Source organism: Monodelphis domestica, chromosome 1, assembly GCF_027887165.1.
Source record: "Monodelphis domestica isolate mMonDom1 chromosome 1, mMonDom1.pri, whole genome shotgun sequence".
NCBI classification, from domain to species: domain Eukaryota; kingdom Metazoa; phylum Chordata; class Mammalia; order Didelphimorphia; family Didelphidae; genus Monodelphis; species Monodelphis domestica.
Window position 1 is genome coordinate 511902978 of NC_077227.1, and position 19828 is coordinate 511922805.

General features: G+C 35.9%; 1 protein-coding gene across 3 annotated transcripts in view; it reads right to left on the reverse strand.

Moving 5' to 3' along the window:
* Positions 1–19828, reverse strand: part of ESCO2 (establishment of sister chromatid cohesion N-acetyltransferase 2) — a 28466-nt gene that overhangs the window by 5879 nt on the left and 2759 nt on the right. For all 3 annotated transcript variants that reach the window (XM_007475904.3, XM_007475903.3, XM_056813081.1), the window contains 5 exons: positions 18453–19251; positions 17232–17325; positions 5875–5932; positions 3857–4004; positions 1653–1784 (listed from right to left, as the gene is read on the reverse strand). In XM_007475904.3, the coding sequence (XP_007475966.1) occupies positions 1653–1784; positions 3857–4004; positions 5875–5932; positions 17232–17325; positions 18453–19251 (1231 nt within the window). The remainder of the gene's footprint in view (positions 1–1652; positions 1785–3856; positions 4005–5874; positions 5933–17231; positions 17326–18452; positions 19252–19828) is intronic.

Sequence of the window (19828 nt, forward strand, 5' to 3'; positions counted from 1 at the left end):
TAGGTTAAAATCTGGCCAGATACTTCTTAGCTGTGTGACCCTGGGCAAGTCACTTAACTTCCATTGCCTAGTTCTTACTGCTCTTTTGCCTTACAACCAACACATAACAGATTAAAAAAAAAAAAAACCCTTTCCTTTTATCTTAGAATCAATACCAAATATTAGTTCTAAGGCAGAAGAATGGTAAAGGTTTAGGCAATGGGAGTTAAGTGACTTGCTCAGGGTCACACAGCGAGGAAGTATCTGAGGTCAGATTTTAACCTAGGATCTTATCTCCAGGTCTCACTCTTTATCCACTGAGCCAATTTAATGTCCCATTTAGTATTGATTGTAAGACAGAAGGTAAGGGTTTTAAAAAAAAAGTAGTAATTATTAAGAATTTGGAAAGCAAGGGGAAGATTTATATGAACTAATAAGAGTGACAAACAGAACTAGGAGACTGTGTAATTAATTTCTGTACCCTAGAACTCTTAATTCCCAGCATCCCATGCTCCTTCTCACATGTGCTGATGTAGGGAGGATATAAGTTTGGTATAGCCCCACCTCTCAGTCTTTCTTTCAGTGATAGCAAAATGGATGTGAGGTGAAGGGGAGAGGCAGGAGAACTTGCTCACATGGCTTTAATTTTTTTTTAGATAATTAGGTTTTTTTTACTTCTATTTCCTTTTTATTCCTTCTACTTCAAGTGATTATTAAACTCTTAAAATATAATCCTACAAGACATGCTATAACCATGTACAGAAAAAGAAAATAATGACCAAGCAAATGCTGTGTAATTATGTCCAAGCTTGGCCTCAAAGAAAGATGAGGAAGTATAACCCTTTGGTACAGAGGCAGCAACACTGCACACACTGATAGACTCTGCTGATGTGCTAATGTTGCTGAACTGTTTTCCCCTCTTTTTTTGGTTATTCTTTGTTAGCCTAAACTTTCAAGGAAAGAGAATGGGGAAAAAGAAATTTAGAAATGAAGGTATGTAAAAGCAAAAGATATCAATGAAAAAAATTAAAAGAATAGTGAAAAAATAAAGAAGCAAAGACTTAGGAAGAGAAACTTAATGGATTAAATTCTCCAGGAAGCCAGTGGCATGTGGTATACTGTTCTGAAATTGGTTCTAAGGGCTCTAGGTATGTGTTGTTTTACAGGCTATTTCCAATTACTCCCCATATTGTTGCTATTAGTCACGAATAACACTGATGATTATATTTCTAAAATCAAACTCTACTTCAATTATCTGGCACTTAAAAAAGTCTGTATACTCAGCCAGCCAGACCATCGTAAACCATGGTCAATGAAGAACCCTTTGAGTTCAAGTAAGCACTGCTTAAGAGAATCAAGAATTGATTAAGCTGAGGCAAGAGGTCCTGGGTTCAAATTTAGATGCAGACATTTCCTAGCTGTGTGACCCTGGGCAAATCACTTAAACCCTATTCCCTAGCCCTTACTGCTCCTCTATTTTGGGACCAATATATTAATTCTAAGATGGAAGGTAAAAAAGAAAGGACTAAGCTGGTAGTTCTTGACATTTTTATTCCACGAACCACTCGACACTTTTGCATATATACAAAATATGTTTGTAACACAATGGGTAACTATTTATTGCTGAAAAGTACTATTAAAGAAAGGCAGAGTGAGACCTGCTTCTGACTTACCACATATTTAATCCCTTCCAGGAATCTCTGGTGATAGTGGGCGTGTTGTTCTTCATCCTCAGGGCTGGCTGCTGTATAGATCATGCCACAGGACTTGCATACGATGGCACCAAAATGCTTCTGACCTGCATCCTATAATTAAAGGAAAGGATAAAAAGAGCAAAACTTTAGTTATAGAGAATTCTAAACTAAGGTCTCATAAAGGTACCTGTCCAAACCATACCTTAGTTAGCCATGATTCATCACCACTTAGAATGCCAAACCAAAGGATACCATGAAAAGGTCTAAGAAGGCATCTAAAATAAATAAAGGGGAAGCTAAGTAGCTCAATGGACATAGCACCAGGCTTGGGGACAGAAGATCCTGGTTTCAAATCTGACCATAGATTCCTCTTAGCTGTGTATCCCTGGGCAAGCCACTTAACCCCAATCATTTAGCCTTTGCCCTTTCTGCTCTTCTGCCTAAGACAAAAGGCAGGATTAAAAAAAACAAAAACCCATGGGATAAAACAAAAGCAGTTATTAGAGAAAATTTATTTTTCTAAATGCTTATATCAATGAAGATCTATGGATTCGGTAATTTTAAAAAATAGAAAAATAACAACAACAAAGATTAGGGTCATAGAATCAAGAGAGAATGTAACTGAAATTAGTAAAATTATAAATTGTATTGAGAGTATGAATATTAAATATCTTAATTAATTCAAAGATATAGGATTTAATCACTGTGGTTCTTTGTTGGGCTATCACAGACAGGAATCTTTCTGTCTTAGCAGAGAGTCTCCATTCAACAATGATTAAGTACTCAGTATACACATGGAACTATGTTAGGCACTACAGATATAAGTTCAAAATATGAAACAGACCTTGTCCTCAGGGTATTTCCATTCTATTCTGAGGCAGTACAAAACAGTAGAAAGAGTAGTAGTAGCTTTGGAATCATAGGACTTGGGTCTGAATCCTGGTTTTCCATTTATTTATTACTAGTATGACTTTGGACATGTCATGTCACCTGTCAAAATTATTTATTATGTTTTTGATTTGAACCCTTATTTTGTTTTAGTAATAACTCTAAGAAAGAAGGGCAAGTGACTCGCTCAGGATCCCATAGGAGGCATCTGAGACCAGAATTGAACCCAGCTCCTCCCAACTCCACCTCTGGTGCTCTATTCACTGTGCTACCTAACTGCCTCAAGGCTGTTATATTGGTAAAATGAGGGGAATGGACTAGAAGATCTCTAAGGTCCCTTCCAGTTCTAAATCTATAAATTATTCACAAGCTGCCAAGCCTCCAAAAGGAATGATCTTCTCTGAACTTAACTTGCTTTATTCTAAGGGATCACAGCATAAAATTTTGGGAAGCTCTTCTAGTAGAGAATGAATTTTGGCAGGTCCTATCAAACTGGGCAAATCCCTGCCTGAGGGATTGGCTACTATATATATTTCATGTATGTTTGTCACCTGAGGGCCAACCTGAACATGGCCTCCCCCATCCCACCCCAATCTTTACCTTCCATCTTAGAATTAATTACAGAAGAGCTATAAGGGCTAGGCAATGGGGTTAAGTGACTTGCCCAGGGTCACACAGTTAGGAAGTGTCTGAGGCCAGATTTGAACCCAGGGTTCTCCCCATCTCAGGCTCTGGCTCTCAATACACTGAGCCAAGCCACCCAGCTGCCCCCAGCAGTTACTATATTAACTCTTGCTCTACATATCAATCTTTGTTCGGAAAGGTTATGAGATCTGAAAAGATAATGAGATAAAAATTCAGCATAGATAAGCTCATAGAGCTGATACATCCAATAGGGGAAGAAAACTTTGATTTTAATTCCTGTCCTGAAAGACATCTGCCATTTCCCAACAAACTGGTCCTTAGTGTTACTATCAGAGACAGAACCCTATGATCACAGTATGGAATTTCTTGTGTATTTATTAAATCTGACTAGTAAACACCTTTTATCCACAGTCAGAATTCAGTCATCAATCTGCCACTGAAACACAACTACTTTACTATTTCCTATAAAACATCATAAACAGGCAAATAAAGCTTGGTTTTATCCACAAAGATGACATAACCATTAGATTCTAACAAAAATTGGCGATCAATAGTTAACATAGTGTAAAGTGTATTATTTGAAAACTATGTGGACTATTTAAGTCTCTGGACTGAGGAGATCAGTCACTATGGACTTTGAATTTACTCACAATAATGAACTGGTCTTTCAGCTGTTTGTTTAATTCTCTGGTGTTTTTGTTAGTCTTCTGTGCTTGGAGCTCTTTTAAGACAATTGAAGACTCATTCATGGTTGTGCCAGATCCTAAAGATGATGGTTCTTCTAGAAAAGCTAAAGTACTTAAAACAGAAACACATCTACATGAGCTTCAGTTTTACTTAACATGCTGTTATTTCCTATGAAAATTAAAATGTCAGAAGAAAAATTAGTCATGTGTATATACTAGCTGACTGGTAGTTGAAAACAGATCACATTCTTTGGCTTTATCAACAAACAAGTAGCATTTTCTAATCTCTATTATCAGGCCTTGAGGCACTGTGAAGATGTCCCTGGTGTGGTCAGGGACCTTTAATTAAACTATCACCACACGTCCCAACACCTTATACTTCTTTTTTCACTACATCCCAATCCCATGGCACCTCATTTCATGTTCAATACACACATGACTCCAAAAGATACATTTGCTGGTTGACCCTTGATCTTACATTAGTTTCCCATTTCTTCAGTGCCTTTAGGCCATTTTCCTTAGCATGGCCAAACCTAGAACTAATTCAGGCACTTGTGCTATCTGGGCCAAGTTTGAAGACAGAAGACTTTCATGTAACTAGTTCTATATATGAGCCTTCACTGCCACACATATGAGCAACCTGGTATCACAAAATAAAGACCTGTGCACCAGAGACAGCAGAATTTAGAAAATATTTACTGCCTGTGCTTTAACAAAACCAGTCTCTCTATTTCTCTCCTTCCATGTTCATACCTAAAAAAAAAGGTCTCCTTCCCAATCTCACTCTGGCAGGAGTGCTACTTCTAGTTTCCTAAGCTAGAAACGTTGGCCTAAAGCTTGAAAACTTTTTTTTCTTTACCTCCTATCTAAAAGGTCAAGTTCCTCTCATTTCAAAGTATGTCTCTTTCTTTTCCATTTCTATTGCTCCCCCTTCTAGACAAGTCCTCATCACTTTACACTTCTAATGGCAGAATGGCCATAGACTTGTCTCTCTGATACTAATCTCCCCCATCCTACATCTTGCCAGACTAATTTTTATTTTCCCATAACCCTTACCTTCTGTCTTATTATCAGACAGAAGAGTGGTAAGGACTAGGCAACTGGAGTTAAGTGACTTGCCCAGGGTCACAGAGCTAGAAAGTGTCGGAGGCCAGATTTTAAATAGGATTAAGACTTTAAGATTTTAAATAGGGTTTAGGTCTGACTCTCAATCCACGAAGCCACCCAGGTCTGGACCAAATGATTTTTAAAATGCTATGATCCTATGATTTCCTTTCTATCCTCCACAGTTCCCAACACCCAACTGAAGATATTCTACTGCTATGGTGCCACTTTACTATTCTAATCAGAAGAACAGTTTCTGGAATTTGTTATTTGTATAATACCTCAGTCAGGTACTAGAAAAAAACTAGAAGCTCTGATGTCAAACTGAGAAATTACAAGATTATCAGCCAATTTTGATTTTCATGTTATTCATTATTAGCAAGTGAATAACCACTTATAAATTTTAATCCTAAGATAGTTTTCTTTTTATTATGAAGCTATCTCTCAGTTTGCCTTTCAAGATTCATATGTAATATAAAACATGATTAGATAGAATTAATAAGAAAGGTAAATTTGCTGCAAAATATGTCAAGTAATGTATTCCAAAGTTAATTGGAGTTATATTAATTGATATACAGTCATTGTGGTTTGTTACAATTAGTTTATGTAACTAGGCTGACAAGATTAATGGATTCCTTGTTTTTAATAAAAGGACAACAAAATTAGAGGATATGAATTTCATCTCATGTTCTTCCTTTCCATTCTAGTGGGGAATGTTCCCCAAATTAAATATTTTCAGATAAAGATATAAGACCTAAACTATCTATAAAATGGCTAAACTGTCTTTAAATAATTAAAAGTTTGTACTAGGATATTAAAAAATTCTTACTAATAAAAATTACTTAAGAATCATGATTACAAAATGCAAATAAGCATACCTTTTATGGTTGATTGAAGTTGTACTAAAGATGGGATAAGTAACAGACTCAGGTGACTCTAAAGGAGAAAAGCATCAATAATTCACATTGCAAAGGCAATTACTAAACAATATCAGTCAAATCAAAGAACATTTGACTAGGTCAAAGCTTAACTTCAACCTCAAGAAAGCTGGTTCCTAAACTTTAACCTGCCATATATAGGAAATACAAATTGCTAAGTGTAATGTTTTATGTTAATTCTTACAATATTTTAAGCAATATTTTCATATTAATTGTAACAAAGTCAAAGAAAATATTTAAATATCAAATACTGTTGCAATGTAATACAAAATATTTACATGTTAATTCCTATGTGCTTTCCATCCTAAACCCCTCCAAATTAATATTGATATTTCAATACCAACAGATGTGAATGAAAAACAAAATGATTTTTAAATGGTTTTTAAACCATTTAGTTTTTTAGGTAGGTACAAAGGAAGTGCCTAATAAATGTTTATTCACTGATTACTGTAACACGATAAAAGGAAGCTATTTTACATTCCCTCTAATTTCCCCATCATTTCATTTTTATTTATTTATTTTCTTAATGAAATCCTTACCTTCCATCTTGGAGTCAATACTGTATATGGGTTCTAAGGCAGAAGAGCAGTAAGGGCTAAGCAATGGGGGTCAAGTGACTTGCCCAGAATCACACAGCTGGGAAGTGTCTGGGGCCATATTTGAAACTAGGACCTCCCGTCTCTAGGCCTGGCTCTCAATCTACTGAGCTACCCAGCTGTCCCCTTTCCCATTATTTTAAAGAAACTTTGGACCTAAAAAGGCCTTTTTCAAAATCACTGTAAATGAGAGTGGCTATAGCACACAAGTTTATCTCCTGTGGCAAACGGATGGGAGAATATGGACAAGAGATGCACAGGAGGGACAGGCATGGATGTATTACAATCTGTATCAAAGGAGTGAATGATCACAGATTTATAAGAATATTTATACAATCCCTTTGTTTATATTTTCCAGATATCTTAAGACCATGTTATTTTAAGTGGCATTTTCTATCTGCATATATTTCCTGGGTTTTGTATAATATATAGAAATCATTTTTACTAGTTCATTTAGTATCTTGCTACTTTGATAAAATAATTCATTCACTTTAATTGGTTTACTTATGTATAAACTTAAGATCAACAACAAAAAATGCTATCCACAAATGGAGATATTCTTCCTTTAATTTGATTTTCCTGTATTACTTTTTTCTAAAATTATGTCAAATATTAATAATAGCTAGCATTTGAATTGCTCTTACTATGTGCCAGGCACTGCTCTAAGTCACTTTACAATTATGTCATTTCATCTGAGATAGGTGCTATTATGGTCCCCATTTTACAGACCAGAAAACCAAGGTAAACAGAATTTAAGTGACTTGACCAGGGTCACCCAACTAGTAAGTATCTGAGACAGTATTTTCACCCCAGTATTACAATATAGACAGTATTTTTAATGGGGAAGCACCTAGAGTTCCTGTTACAAATAATGTTAGCTCATGATTTCAAACTGCTTTAAACCATGCCAAGAAAATATTCTTCTATTCTAATGATATTCAGTGCCTTCAATTATAAAGTAATGTGTTTTAGAAAATGGGTTTCTGAGTTTATTAACAGAAAAAAAGGAAAGGACAGTTTCTATGGTGGAAATAATGGAAAACTTTAGATTAGGTAATAATTCCATTGGAGGAGATGAATGATAGGAAAGCTAAGGATAACTTGATATTCACCATTTTATATTTCAAATGATTCAAATAAAGAATAGGTAGGATTCAACAGACTAAAAAGCTTCATAGGGAAGGTCAATCCAGAAGGGACTGAAATGAAATTGTAAAAACACAAAAAAGTATCAATTCCAGGGGGGGCAGCTGGGTGGCTCAGTGGATTGAGAGCCAGGCCTAGAGATGGGAGGTCCTGGATTCAAATTTGACCTCAGACATTTCCTAACTGTGTGACCCTGTGCAAGTCACTTAACCCCCATTGCCTAGCCCTTACTGCTCTTCTCCTTTAGAACCAATACACAGTATTGATTCTAAGATGGAAGATAAGTTTTTTTTTTAAGTATCAATTCCAATGAGAATGAAAATGGTAGTTATTTAAAGTGAAGTCACTGACTAGAACAGATGTTAAAAAGACATGGAAAACATGGAAGCAAGGGCAGATGGCATGGTTCATAAGAAAATTGAGAAGGGCTGAAGTACAGAATGATTGGAAGATAAGGAAAATAACATGAAATTTTATGCTGAAAAAAGGAAAACTCGAAAAAGGAAAATTACTCAGGGTAGATGATTAGGCAGAAATGTCTAACTTTTTTGTTTCTGTTTTCTATGCTGAAAAGAATGATCTTGGGACTAGAAAAGAAAGCACGAAAATGTTTAAAAATGAGTTTATATTCCAGAAAAGTAGGGAGGGGAGTTGGGCCAAGTTTTCTACCTGAAAGGAGAAAGACCATCTAGTTACCACATATATACCCCAGTAAAAACCCTAAAATTCATACAAGATCAAATAATTCATAATGACCAAAGAAATCCAAAGAGAAATTACAGTAAATGATTTCTTTCACCCTAGACCTACACAAAGTCAGCCAGAAGCCCAAAGGCAATAATGGGAAAAGGTCTGCCAGCAAAGTGAGTATCATCTTGAGGAAACAAGTGAGGCCTGTAAAGCTCTGTCTCTGGAAATAGGAGTACAGGGCTCCCCTTAAAAAGGTCTAAAGTAGAAACCTTGGAGCCCTAGAGAATGGGTACTGAAAAGTCCAGGTACTTTCTGAAATTGTTAGATGCTCCCTTTATTGACCCCAAGAAGTAGAAGTCAGCTTGGGAATCCAGGTGATACAGGGCAAGGCTATTGACCCCCAAAACACAGCAGGGGGCAGAGCCAGTCCCTGGCAAAAAAACCCTAGTTCAAAAAGTAAAGGTCAGAGAGAAAAAAAAAATCAAAGACATCAATTTATATTTTAAATCTTTTACATCCAGAGAACACAAAAAAAGAAGTTCTGTAATAACTACAAGCAAAGACTCAAAAGAAAAGATGGATTTTCTATTAGGACTACATGAATACCTAGAAGAAATGAAGAAATAAAGCTATGGAAGAGTTAGGAAGAAAATACATAACTTAGAAAAGTAGTAAACTTTACCAAAGTAACAGACTGCCTGAGAACTAGAATAGACCAAAAAGAAACCATTGATTCCATGGCAGCAAAATATATTAGAACAAAATTTGGGGAAAAAAGAAGGAAAAATGGAACATGTACAATATCTGATATTTATCACAAGTAATCTGGAAAAAAGGTCATAAAGTTAAGGATCATTTATTGAACTTTTTGAAAACCATGATTAAAAAAAAAAGCCCAGGGGACAGCTGGGTGGTTCAGTGGATTGAGAGGCAGGCCTAGAGACTGGAGGCCCTAGGTTCAAACCTGGCCTCAGGCACTTCAGGCACTTCCTAGCTGTGTGACCCTCAATAAATCACTTAATCCCCATTGCCTAGTCCTTACTGCTCTTCTCCTTGGAACCAATACATAGTATTGATTCTAAAATAGAGGGTAAGGTTTTTTAAAAAAGCCTGGTGCTATATTTCCAGAAAGAATAAACACTATTATTATTATTATTAAAAATCAAAAGTTAAAGTTAAGTTAAAGAGAAGAGTTCTCCCCACTAAACTCTTGAAAAGAAGGAAAAAAAAAGGATAAGTTCCAGGAATGTTAGACAAAATTCAGATCTCTTATGTCAAAGAAGAAAACACTACAAATATCCAGAAGAAGGCAGTTTAAGTGCTAAGAAACTACAGTCAGGTTCACACGAGACCTGGCAATTCCTATTAAAAAATCAGAGATGGTAGAACCCTGTGTTTCAAAAGGCAAAATACATAGGCTCAGAACTAGGAATAACTTACCCTGAAAAGCTGTGAATAATCTCACAGGGGAAAAAATTGACCTTTTATTTGGGTATGTATGACTTGGCTCTGTCTTGAGATTCTGAAGAGGTCAAAGAAAAGGGAGAAATATAACACAGAAAGGGGTGGAACTCTATTTGTAACTAGAGCAAGAAGAATATCTACAAACATTAGACCAAGGCTTGAGATGAACCTCTTATCTTAAATAGGAGGATGACTGGACACACCCACACAGTTTGGTATAGAAATAGATCATTCTCAACTGAGAAACAGTTGGTAAAGGTGGGGAAAGGTTAAGGGGGAGGGCACAGCCCCAGTAATAACCCTAACCCAGTGTTTTGAAGGAGGAATTTATACAGAAAAACAAATTTGAAAGATTTAAGAACTCTGATCAATGCAACTGATGGGGGGCTGGGACCCCCAAGTCAGTCACCAAATGACATCAGACTGGGCCCTAGACCAGGCAACTACACATATCTAAGGGATTCTTACCAGGGATGGAACCCGAGTACCAAATGACATTAGCCTGAACCCCAATCCAAGAACAGGGGCATTTATTGGAACATCAAGGGAAATTCCATTAGTTCTGGCCTGGGGTGCCTGTCCACCTCCCTAAGCCCAGCCTAGGGGAGGGACAGAGAGACTAAGTTTTTCTCTATAAAATTCCTATCCCCCAGTTCTCCCAGGGCGAAGTGACTCTGCTCCCAAAAAGAAGCAGTGACTATACTTCCACCAGTCCAGGCCACATCCCCAGTAAAAGCTTTGCCCCAGATAAACAGAGCTTCAGTGACAAATTCTTTTGAAGGGAGGCGGAGCCCTGAACATAACACAATGACCAACCATGTCTCCAGAGGTTCTGTGATGAAGCCACCTCCTGAAAGAGAGGTGATGGACTCAAAGTCCATACGAGGTCATGTATGTGCAAGTCACTTTTATTAAACTATGATTATTTGTTACAAGGTTTATTTCCTCTGACTTTCCATTTTTAATTATGGGTAGCCGAGGTCAGAAATAGGGCAACTAGGTGGTGCAGAGGATGGAGTATCACCTGTGGAGTCAGGAAGATTCATCTTCCTGAGTTCAAATCTGGCCTCAGACACTAGCAGTGGGGCCTGGGGAAAATTGCTTAACCCAGTTTCCCTATCTGTAAAATGAGCTGGAAAAGGAAATAGCATACAACTCCAGTATCTTTGCCAAGAAAACCTTAAATGGGTCACAAAGAGCTGGACATGACTGAAAACAACTGAATGGAGGTTAGCAATAGTGATGTAAAAACATCAAATAAACCACCACCTAAAAAAAGAAAGCCATTAAGCATTTTTAAAAAATTATATTATAAGAAAAAGAAGCATTGACAAGGTCAGTTTCAAAATACAGAATTTACTACAAACTTAAACTTTTATCTATGTATGTTCTCTCTCTCCCCTCCCCCCCCTCAAAACAATAAGGAAGAAAGGTAGCAAAAGTTTCTAGCTGCTGCCCTTGATGAGTTCAAGTGCCCAGGTCCAAATGGGCTTGTAACACAAGCACTGACTTTGAAATATCCTAGAAAATTAAGGTGGGGGGATTTTTCTAGTATTAGAGATAGACTTCCTAGTTTAAAAAAAAAGCTGGGGTAAGAAAGTATTAGACCTCAAACTATAATACAAAGCAACAATCACCAAAGCAATTTGGCACTAGTTAAGAAATAAAGAAGTTTATTGCAGAACAGATTAGGTATATATGATATGATACCAGAAGCACAGTAACCCCATGATTGATGAACCCAAAGATCCTATTTTGGAGGACAAACTGACTACTCCACAAAATCTGCTGGGAAAACTGGAAAGCAGTCTAGAAAAATCTAAGTCTGAACCAATGTCTCATTCTGTATACCAAGATATCAAATGGAATATTTAACTTAGACATATAGAAGGAACAAGAAAGGAATCACCTGCCAGATCTATGGACAGAGGAAGGGGTGTGAATTTCAAAACTACTCAACCCTATTCAGACCATTCTTTAGAAGATGGATTTAGCTACTTCCTGATCAATAACAATAGAGATACTTGGAATAACAGAATCAGGTCTTGGAAACTGCAATCTCCACCCTACTCAGAGTAACAAGATTAGGAAGGGCTGCAGCAAAACTCAAGATTTAATTATTTGAGAATATGGCCTTCAACAGACATGTGCAAAAAGGACAGCCTCAGGAGTTCTCATGACTTCCTGTGAGGAGGGAGAGAGTCAGGGGGAGGCTGGTGCTTGGAGTTGGAGGAGCCCACAGACTGTTTTCTCCAGTTTGGTCACATGATAGGGACTGATCTCATTCCTTGCCTTGGGCCCGCTTTGACTCAGCCTGAGCAGAGTGGGTATTTCAAGCCCCCTCTCCCTCTAATACTTTCTTCCTCCTGTTTGTAATTAAAACACCATAAAAAAAATTGGCAGCTGACTTGAATGTTTCATTTAGGAATTACATAGCTGAATTCCTTTGCAACCTTAAAATTAATATATATCAGTCTTTTAAGGTGATTTCAATATCATAGTGGTTGTGATCAAACAAGTGATAAGGTCATAGAAGGTAACATGAACAATTTTGATTGCATATAATTAAAGTTTTTCACAAACAAAACAAATGCAGTTAAAATTAGAAGGGGAAAAATTAGTTGTTGAACATTTATTTCTCTGATAAAGATCTCATTTCTAAAATAAATGATTCAGAATAAGAACCATTCCTCAACTAACAAATGATTAAAAGATATGAACCTATAGCTTTCAGAAGAAATCAAAACTATCAAAAAATTGGGGGAAAATGTTCCAAATCACTAATAATTAGAAAAAAATCAAATTAAAACAATGTTTGAAGTTTCTGCTGCATACCCTTCTCAAACTGGACAAAAAGGAAAAATGACAAAAGCTGTAGGAAAGTAGGTATATTATTACACTGTTGGGTGATGGGTGATGCTGTGAAATGATCTTGTTATTTAGAAAAGCAATTTGGAACTTTGTCCTATAATCAAAAAACTTAAAGCATATATATTCTTTTGACTCAGTAGTACTACTAGATCTATACCCTAAAGAGATCAAAGAAACAGGAAAAGGGCTTGTGTGTACAACAATATTTATTGCAGTTCTTTTCATGGTAATAGGAAGACAAAATAAACAATCATATTTACAAACAAGATAAATGAAAGATGAAGTAGAGACAACCTGAGAAGGAAAGTGCTAAGATTAAGGGGGTCAAGGAAAGGCTTCTTGCAGCAGGTGGGACTTTAGCTGCTATTTGAAGGAAGCTAAGAGATAGAACTGAGGAGAGTTCTGGGTATGGAGGACAGCTAGTAAAAATGCTCAACCAGAATTGCTTCCTAATGTTGAACCATTCTTATATTTCTGATATAAGTCTAAATTTAGTCATATTTAATAATTTATTGGATATAGTGTTATGTGAGCAGTTAGGTGGCACAGTAGGTAAGTGTCAGGCTCGGAGTCAGAAAACTCATCTTCCCAAGTCCAAATCTGGTCTTCACACTTATTAGCTGTGTGACCCTGGGCAAGTCACTGAACCTTGTTTGCTTTAGTTCCATATCAGTAAAATGAGCTGGAGAAAGAAATGGCAAACCAATGCAGTACCTTTGCTAAGAAAACCTCAAAGGGTCAGATATGACAACTGACTGAACGTTACTAATAGTATATAAAATACTTATGCATTATTATTCTTTAGTGATATTAATCTATAGTTTTTTCTCTGCTTTACCCTGTTTGTTTTTTGAAAAAGTTTATGTAGTACAGAGATCATTTGGTCTTTAAATTTCTAATAGAATTCACTGTCTATCTGGTAATGGCAGGTTTCCCCCACAATGAGCTGGAGAAGACCAAGAAGATATAGAATAAGCTGTCTTTTCTAGTATTTGAAGGTGTATTATATGGAAGGGGATAAGACTTGCTTGTTTCAAGAAAGCAGAACCAGAAGTCAAAAAGAGAAAAAATTTAGGCTTGGTTCCAGGAAAGCCTTCCTAAACAAGCAGAACTATCCAAAATGGAATAAAAAAGGGTTGCTTTGTAAGGTACTGAGTTTCTCTTCACTGAAGGCTTTCAGGCAGAGGCTGGGTGATCTCATAGGTTGGATGTGTTAAAACTAAGGAGTGTTTTTTGGTTGGATTGAAATAAATAGCAGTAGAGGTTCTTTCCAACTCTAAAAGTTTGTGATTTGCTAAATAATTAAAGCAACAAAGAACAAACCTCTGTGATGAAAAAAAAAATCTACCATATGGATTTGCTTTTTTGGTTGACATTTCCCATATTACTATTTTTACTATTATGGAGGCTTTTCATATTTCCGTTTACATGTATAGTTATAATATACACATATTATGCATTTATATATTTCTTTATACCTTAGAAAACAATCTTTGTAGCAGTCTAGAGGGTATTAGTGAAGAAATATCTTCTTATTCCTCATCTATAGTTGTTTTCCATTTTATCATTTCCCCTTGTTTAAAAGACGGATTAAACCAAGTCCCAAGTAACTTAATGATAGTCATAGGGTAAATAATCATCGAGAGCCTAGTAAAGTGGAAAGAATACATCCAAATAAAAGGATTTAAGGTCAGTTCCTAACTCTGCAGGTAACTGTTGTGACCTTGAAAAATTCCTTAACATCTTTGCAATTATTTTCTCATTTGTAAAAGAATAAATTTGGACTAAAATCTCTTTCAGTTTTAAATCTATAATCCATGATCTAGAGTGGCAAAGGTATGAATAGAACCCAAGATGCACAATTCCTTGTCTTATGGTCCTTATATTTAACCATACTATTTCTCCCTAATAGATAATCACATATACACAATTAAGTGCAAAGATTCTATTTTATATGCATATTGGAAGAATAATAAGCACAAAACCTGAAAAAAGCTATGATTTCATTAATATGTATCTATTTTTCAAAAGGGTCAAAGACAGAGGGAAAGGACCTATCTAATCTGCACAAAAATATTTAAAGCAGCACCCTTTGTTTTAGCAAAGAACTAGGAACAAAGTAGGTGCCTATCAATCAAAGCAGATGAGGAACAAATTGCATCGTATTTGTATCACCAGACTCAGAAGTCATGACTATTTGGTATATTAATCAGTGTTTAAAAAAATATATTTAAGCATTCGTTTTGAAAAATTAAGTTTCAAATTCTCTTCCTTCCTCCAATCTCTTCTCCCCACTTAGAAGGCAAGCAATATGATTTAATCAATCTTTTTTAATTTTTCAAAATTGTTATCCTTTACATCATTGTTGTTACTCGGTTGTCTTTGTAGACCCATTTAGGGTTTTATAGGAAAAGATACTAGAGTGGTTTGCCATTTTGTTCTCCAGTTTATTTTATAGATAAGGGATATGAAGATAACAGGGTTAAGTGATTTGCCTAGGGTTATAGAGATATTAAGTGTGAGACCAGATTTGATTCTCAGGTCTTCCTGACTCCAGGCCTGGTGCTCTACCCACTGCTCCACCTAGCATTTTCCCAACTTTTCTCAATTCATTTTGCTTTAGTTCAAGAGACCAGCAAAAAAGACAGAACAGGAAGAAGCTGTAAAGTCAAGACCATCCTACAACTACTCCTTTGAATAAATCTAGTAAAGTACCTGGAAAGCAACAGTCCAAATCGTATTTGAGAAATCCAAGGAAAAATTAAGGTGAATTGTTTCTCCAATTCAGATCGATATACAGAGACAGAGGTCTGTAGGCACTGTGTACAAAGTCAAGTCAGAAAGGTATTACAGAGAGCTTTCCAGCATGGAGACTGAACTGAGGCCTCTAACTATAAATTGGGGCAAGAGGTGGTCAGGATTTGGGTTGAGACAGGCCTGAATATGTAGGGAGTGGGAAGGAATAGGAGCCAACTGGAAATTGTTGCTGTCAATTGAAAGCTGGGTCGCAGATCCAGGAGAACTGAGAATGAGATCTATAATTGGGGATGGCTCACCTGTGGCTGCTGAGTTGCAGCTTGAGGTTGTATACCGAATAAGACAAGTACTGAAAATAGTAGCAGCTGTGAGCCTGTAGTGGGGGTTTGCAGCTGAGTGACCAGGACAAGGAACTTAGACCAAGGAGGCCCCTGAAATTCTGTTGCTATGAAACCTGAAGAACTTTTTAGATAATTTAAGTGGAACCTTCGGTAGTATATTGGATTAATAATCAGAGGCAAATAAACATTTGTGACACCTAGATCCAAACCAAAACTAATTCCAAAAGAGAAGAAATTGGACCATGCTCTACATCAGACTGTTTAGGCTGACTGAAAATTTGAAGAGCCTCAGCTAATTCTGAGATCCTTGAAGAACACAGTACCAAATGCCTGGAGAAAGCAGCAGTAATCCCCAGAAAATATAAATCTGAACCAAATGAAGCCCAAACATTCTAGAAATATGCATCATAGCCTGGCCATAAAAAGTCCTAGTTTGGGAAATAAGACTGTAAGAATGAGTTAAAAAAAAAAAAAGGATTCCTACCATAAAGAACTATGATGACAATGCTATCCAAGACACAACCCAGAAGAAGAGAATGAGAATGACTCTTAAAAACAAAACCTCAAAAAAACAAAACAACACAGCTTGGATATGAGTTCAATTGGAATTCCTATAAGAAAAAAACCAAGTATTTTAAAAGTAAAAAAAAAAATAAGAAGAATTTTCTGGAGTGCCACAGTAAAACAAGCATTTTCAGGTCAAAGGAAAAAAAAAGCACCGCAAATGGCCAGAAAGGAGTTTAAGTACCAGGTCATAGACAGAATTATACAACATTTAGCAGCTACATTTAGGAGCAAAGTGTGGAATACAACATTCCAAAAGGCAAAAGAGATTGGCTTATAACCAAGAATAAATGGCCTAACAAAAATGGAATAAAATACCATAGGGGGAAAATGGAGTTATAATGAATTAAGAGTATGCATAAGTATTCCTGATGAAATGGTCAAAACTAAGCAGAAAGTTTGAAATTATCAGCAAGTGTCAAGAAAAATATCAAAATATAACTAAAAAATTGGAAGGGCAAAATAAAGATGAAGAATTTACATCACAATAGGGAGAGATTATACAAATGTTCTCTCTGAACCCTAAAGCTATCCAAGGTATCAGAAGGAATCAAATAAGGCAGAAGGCTTGAGAATGGTTTTGTTCTGTTTTGATAATCTTAAAAAAAAAAGAATATACTAGGAAAGGAAGATGAGGAAAGAATGAGGCCATTTTAATTACTTTACTTTCCTATGAATTGGTCAAAGGAGAGAGTACAATATACAGTCTCACACAAAGAGCTGGGTATAGAAATACTCTATCATTCTTTCAAATCTTCCCAAGGTTTCTGGGAATATAAATGCCACTATGCAGCAATTCCAAGTAAGAATGTTTTTTAAAATATTACAATGAACAATCATTGGAAAAGTTATTTTTAACTTTACTTACCTTTCTTACTATTCTCACTGTGAGACTCTTTTAAAGAAAAAGATTTCTCAACAAGCTTCCATTTCTTAGAAGAAATAACTTCATTTTTTGGACTCTAAAAAAAAAATCGTGAAGAAAACCACCAATGAAGTTTAGTTCCTAATTAACTAATAAGATGACAACATACTGTATATGTGCATGATAGATCATATATTAACATTAAAAAAAATTTTAACAATGTGTTCTCCATAATCTGATTTTTTCATATTTTTCTTCCAGATGCATCAAATATTTAGGAATTAATAGATTTAATTTAAAAGGACATTTGGGTTTGCTATTTGCTATCCGTTAAAAAATGAATTATTAATGCATCTCTTACCCTTCAACATCTATGGTCAACTCTACATTTCAGCATTATTTCAGATAAATTTTTATTTATTTACTTTAAAATCCTTACCTTCCATCTTGGAATCAATACTGTGTATTGGTTCCAAGGCAGAAGAGTGATAAGGGCTAGGCAATGGGGGCCACACAGCTAGGAAGTGTCTGATGCCAGATTTGAACCTAGGACCTTCCATCTCTAGACCTGGCTCTCAATCCACTGTGCCACCCAGCTGCCTCCTCAGATAAATGTGTAACACTTTGTAGTTTCCTTGGTATTCATTTTGTCATTGGTTTTTGTGTATTGAGGAAAAGTAAAATATTTTAAATTTAAGTTTAATCTATCTGACGGCCAATTTCTATCATTTTGGAACAACATGCATTCATTCAATAGCATCATCTGTAGTACAGTAATAACAAGACATTAGAATAATGATCTGGGATGACTGAAAGACTAAGTCTAGTTTGGAAGCTTTCTAATTGTGTTTTGTGTTACTTTGGGGCCACAAATAAGCTGGCAACTAAAAGCTTAATTCTCCTTTTTATGCTTCCTCAGATGATAAGGAGAAAAAAGTTTCCTTCCCCTGTTTATTAGAGCTGGAAGGAATCCTAGAAACTATGTAGTTCAGTATTTTTTTGTAGATGAGAAAACCAAGGCCCAGACAAGTTTAAGGCTACACAGCTATAGGAGATGAGAGAGAATTGAGATCTCCCTACTCTCAAATATTCTTTTTACTACAACAGGTACCCTAAATAAATGATCTCAGAAAACCTCTTCTTGACTTTTATTTTTTTTCAGCTCTTATGCTAAATTTGCCACTAGACATCTTCTCTTCTAGTGGTTTCCGGAACTTTACTTACCTCAAAGGTTTCTTTTTCATTAATAGCAGGCAAACCAGGATTCATCATCACTATTGGTTTAGACTTATTTGCCTTGAGTTCAGATGTTGTTTGACCATCCAAAATCACTTTTTTGATTAAAGAGTGGGATTTTTTCCCAGCTACAAAAAATGCTGCCCCACTCTGGAGAGTCACTTGGGGCTTAACTTTTAGACTCAGTACTCGAGGAGCTGGGGCCAAACTCTTGTCAAGTTCATGATTGTTATCCTCTTGCCCAGTGGTTGGTTTAAAAATCACTCTGTTTTGCTGGAGTTTTACATTGTTCCTTGTCATAGTTTTAATGCCCTTATAACTTCCATGATATTTAGGAGTTGAATTCCTTTTTACTTTTGAGTTTGTCTTCTTGAATACCTTTTGATGCTTTTTTTCTGTCAAGGTGGACAGTGAGTTGTTATATCCCCAATCATTTTTCTGACAAAGAGATCTGCTCTCTTTGATAAGCTTCCTCTCCAGTGGGTTCAAGTACCATTTATCTCTATTATAAAATGATCTAGTGGACATGGCAGATTTGAAGGGAGAACCTTGTTGTGGAGACTTCAGTGGGATCACTCCATCTCCTTTTTGAACAGCACAAGCTGTTTCTAGTGGATACTTATTGAACTGATTTGAAACGTGGTGTCCTTGGAAGAGGTAACATATATTTTCTTTATTTATATCATTCATTTGGGATATTTCTTTTTTAGGGGTTCCACTTGGCGATGGAGGCATACTTTCAGTAAAGTCCAATATTACTTTCTTCACTGGATTTTCATATAATAGGCTATAAAAAAAGTCCATTATTAAGGCATTATTATTATATGTCCCATCATCACATACTAGGCAATAAAAATATCTTATTATTGGACTCTACCAAAAAATGAGATCCTTTGTGCTAATTAGTTATGGTTCTAAGACATTTTTTCCCACCCGGAAAGCTTACTTTAAGAAATATCATTGAATAAGATGCTATTATAAAGAAGCATCTTTTAACAAGGCTATTTGTTAAGTCCAGGAGAATAGTACCATAGTAGTACCAATAGACCATAGCAACAGCATTTTATTGACATGGTTAAAAGGTATTCTTAACATTCATTTTTTATATAAACATTATCATCTAGGTTGCTTTAACTCTAGGTTTCTCTATTTGAAACACTCTAGCCCATTGGTTTCAAACTCAAATTTCCATATTGCTTAGGAAACCACAAAACAATATTAGCTATGCTGTATTTTTATTTATTGTTAAACATTTCCCAATTATATATGAATCTGGTTCCTGGCACTCTTGGGAGTTTAAATTAGACATCTCTGTTTAACTAACATCCTCCACTGTTTTCTTGAAAAATTTACCCCCTATTAAT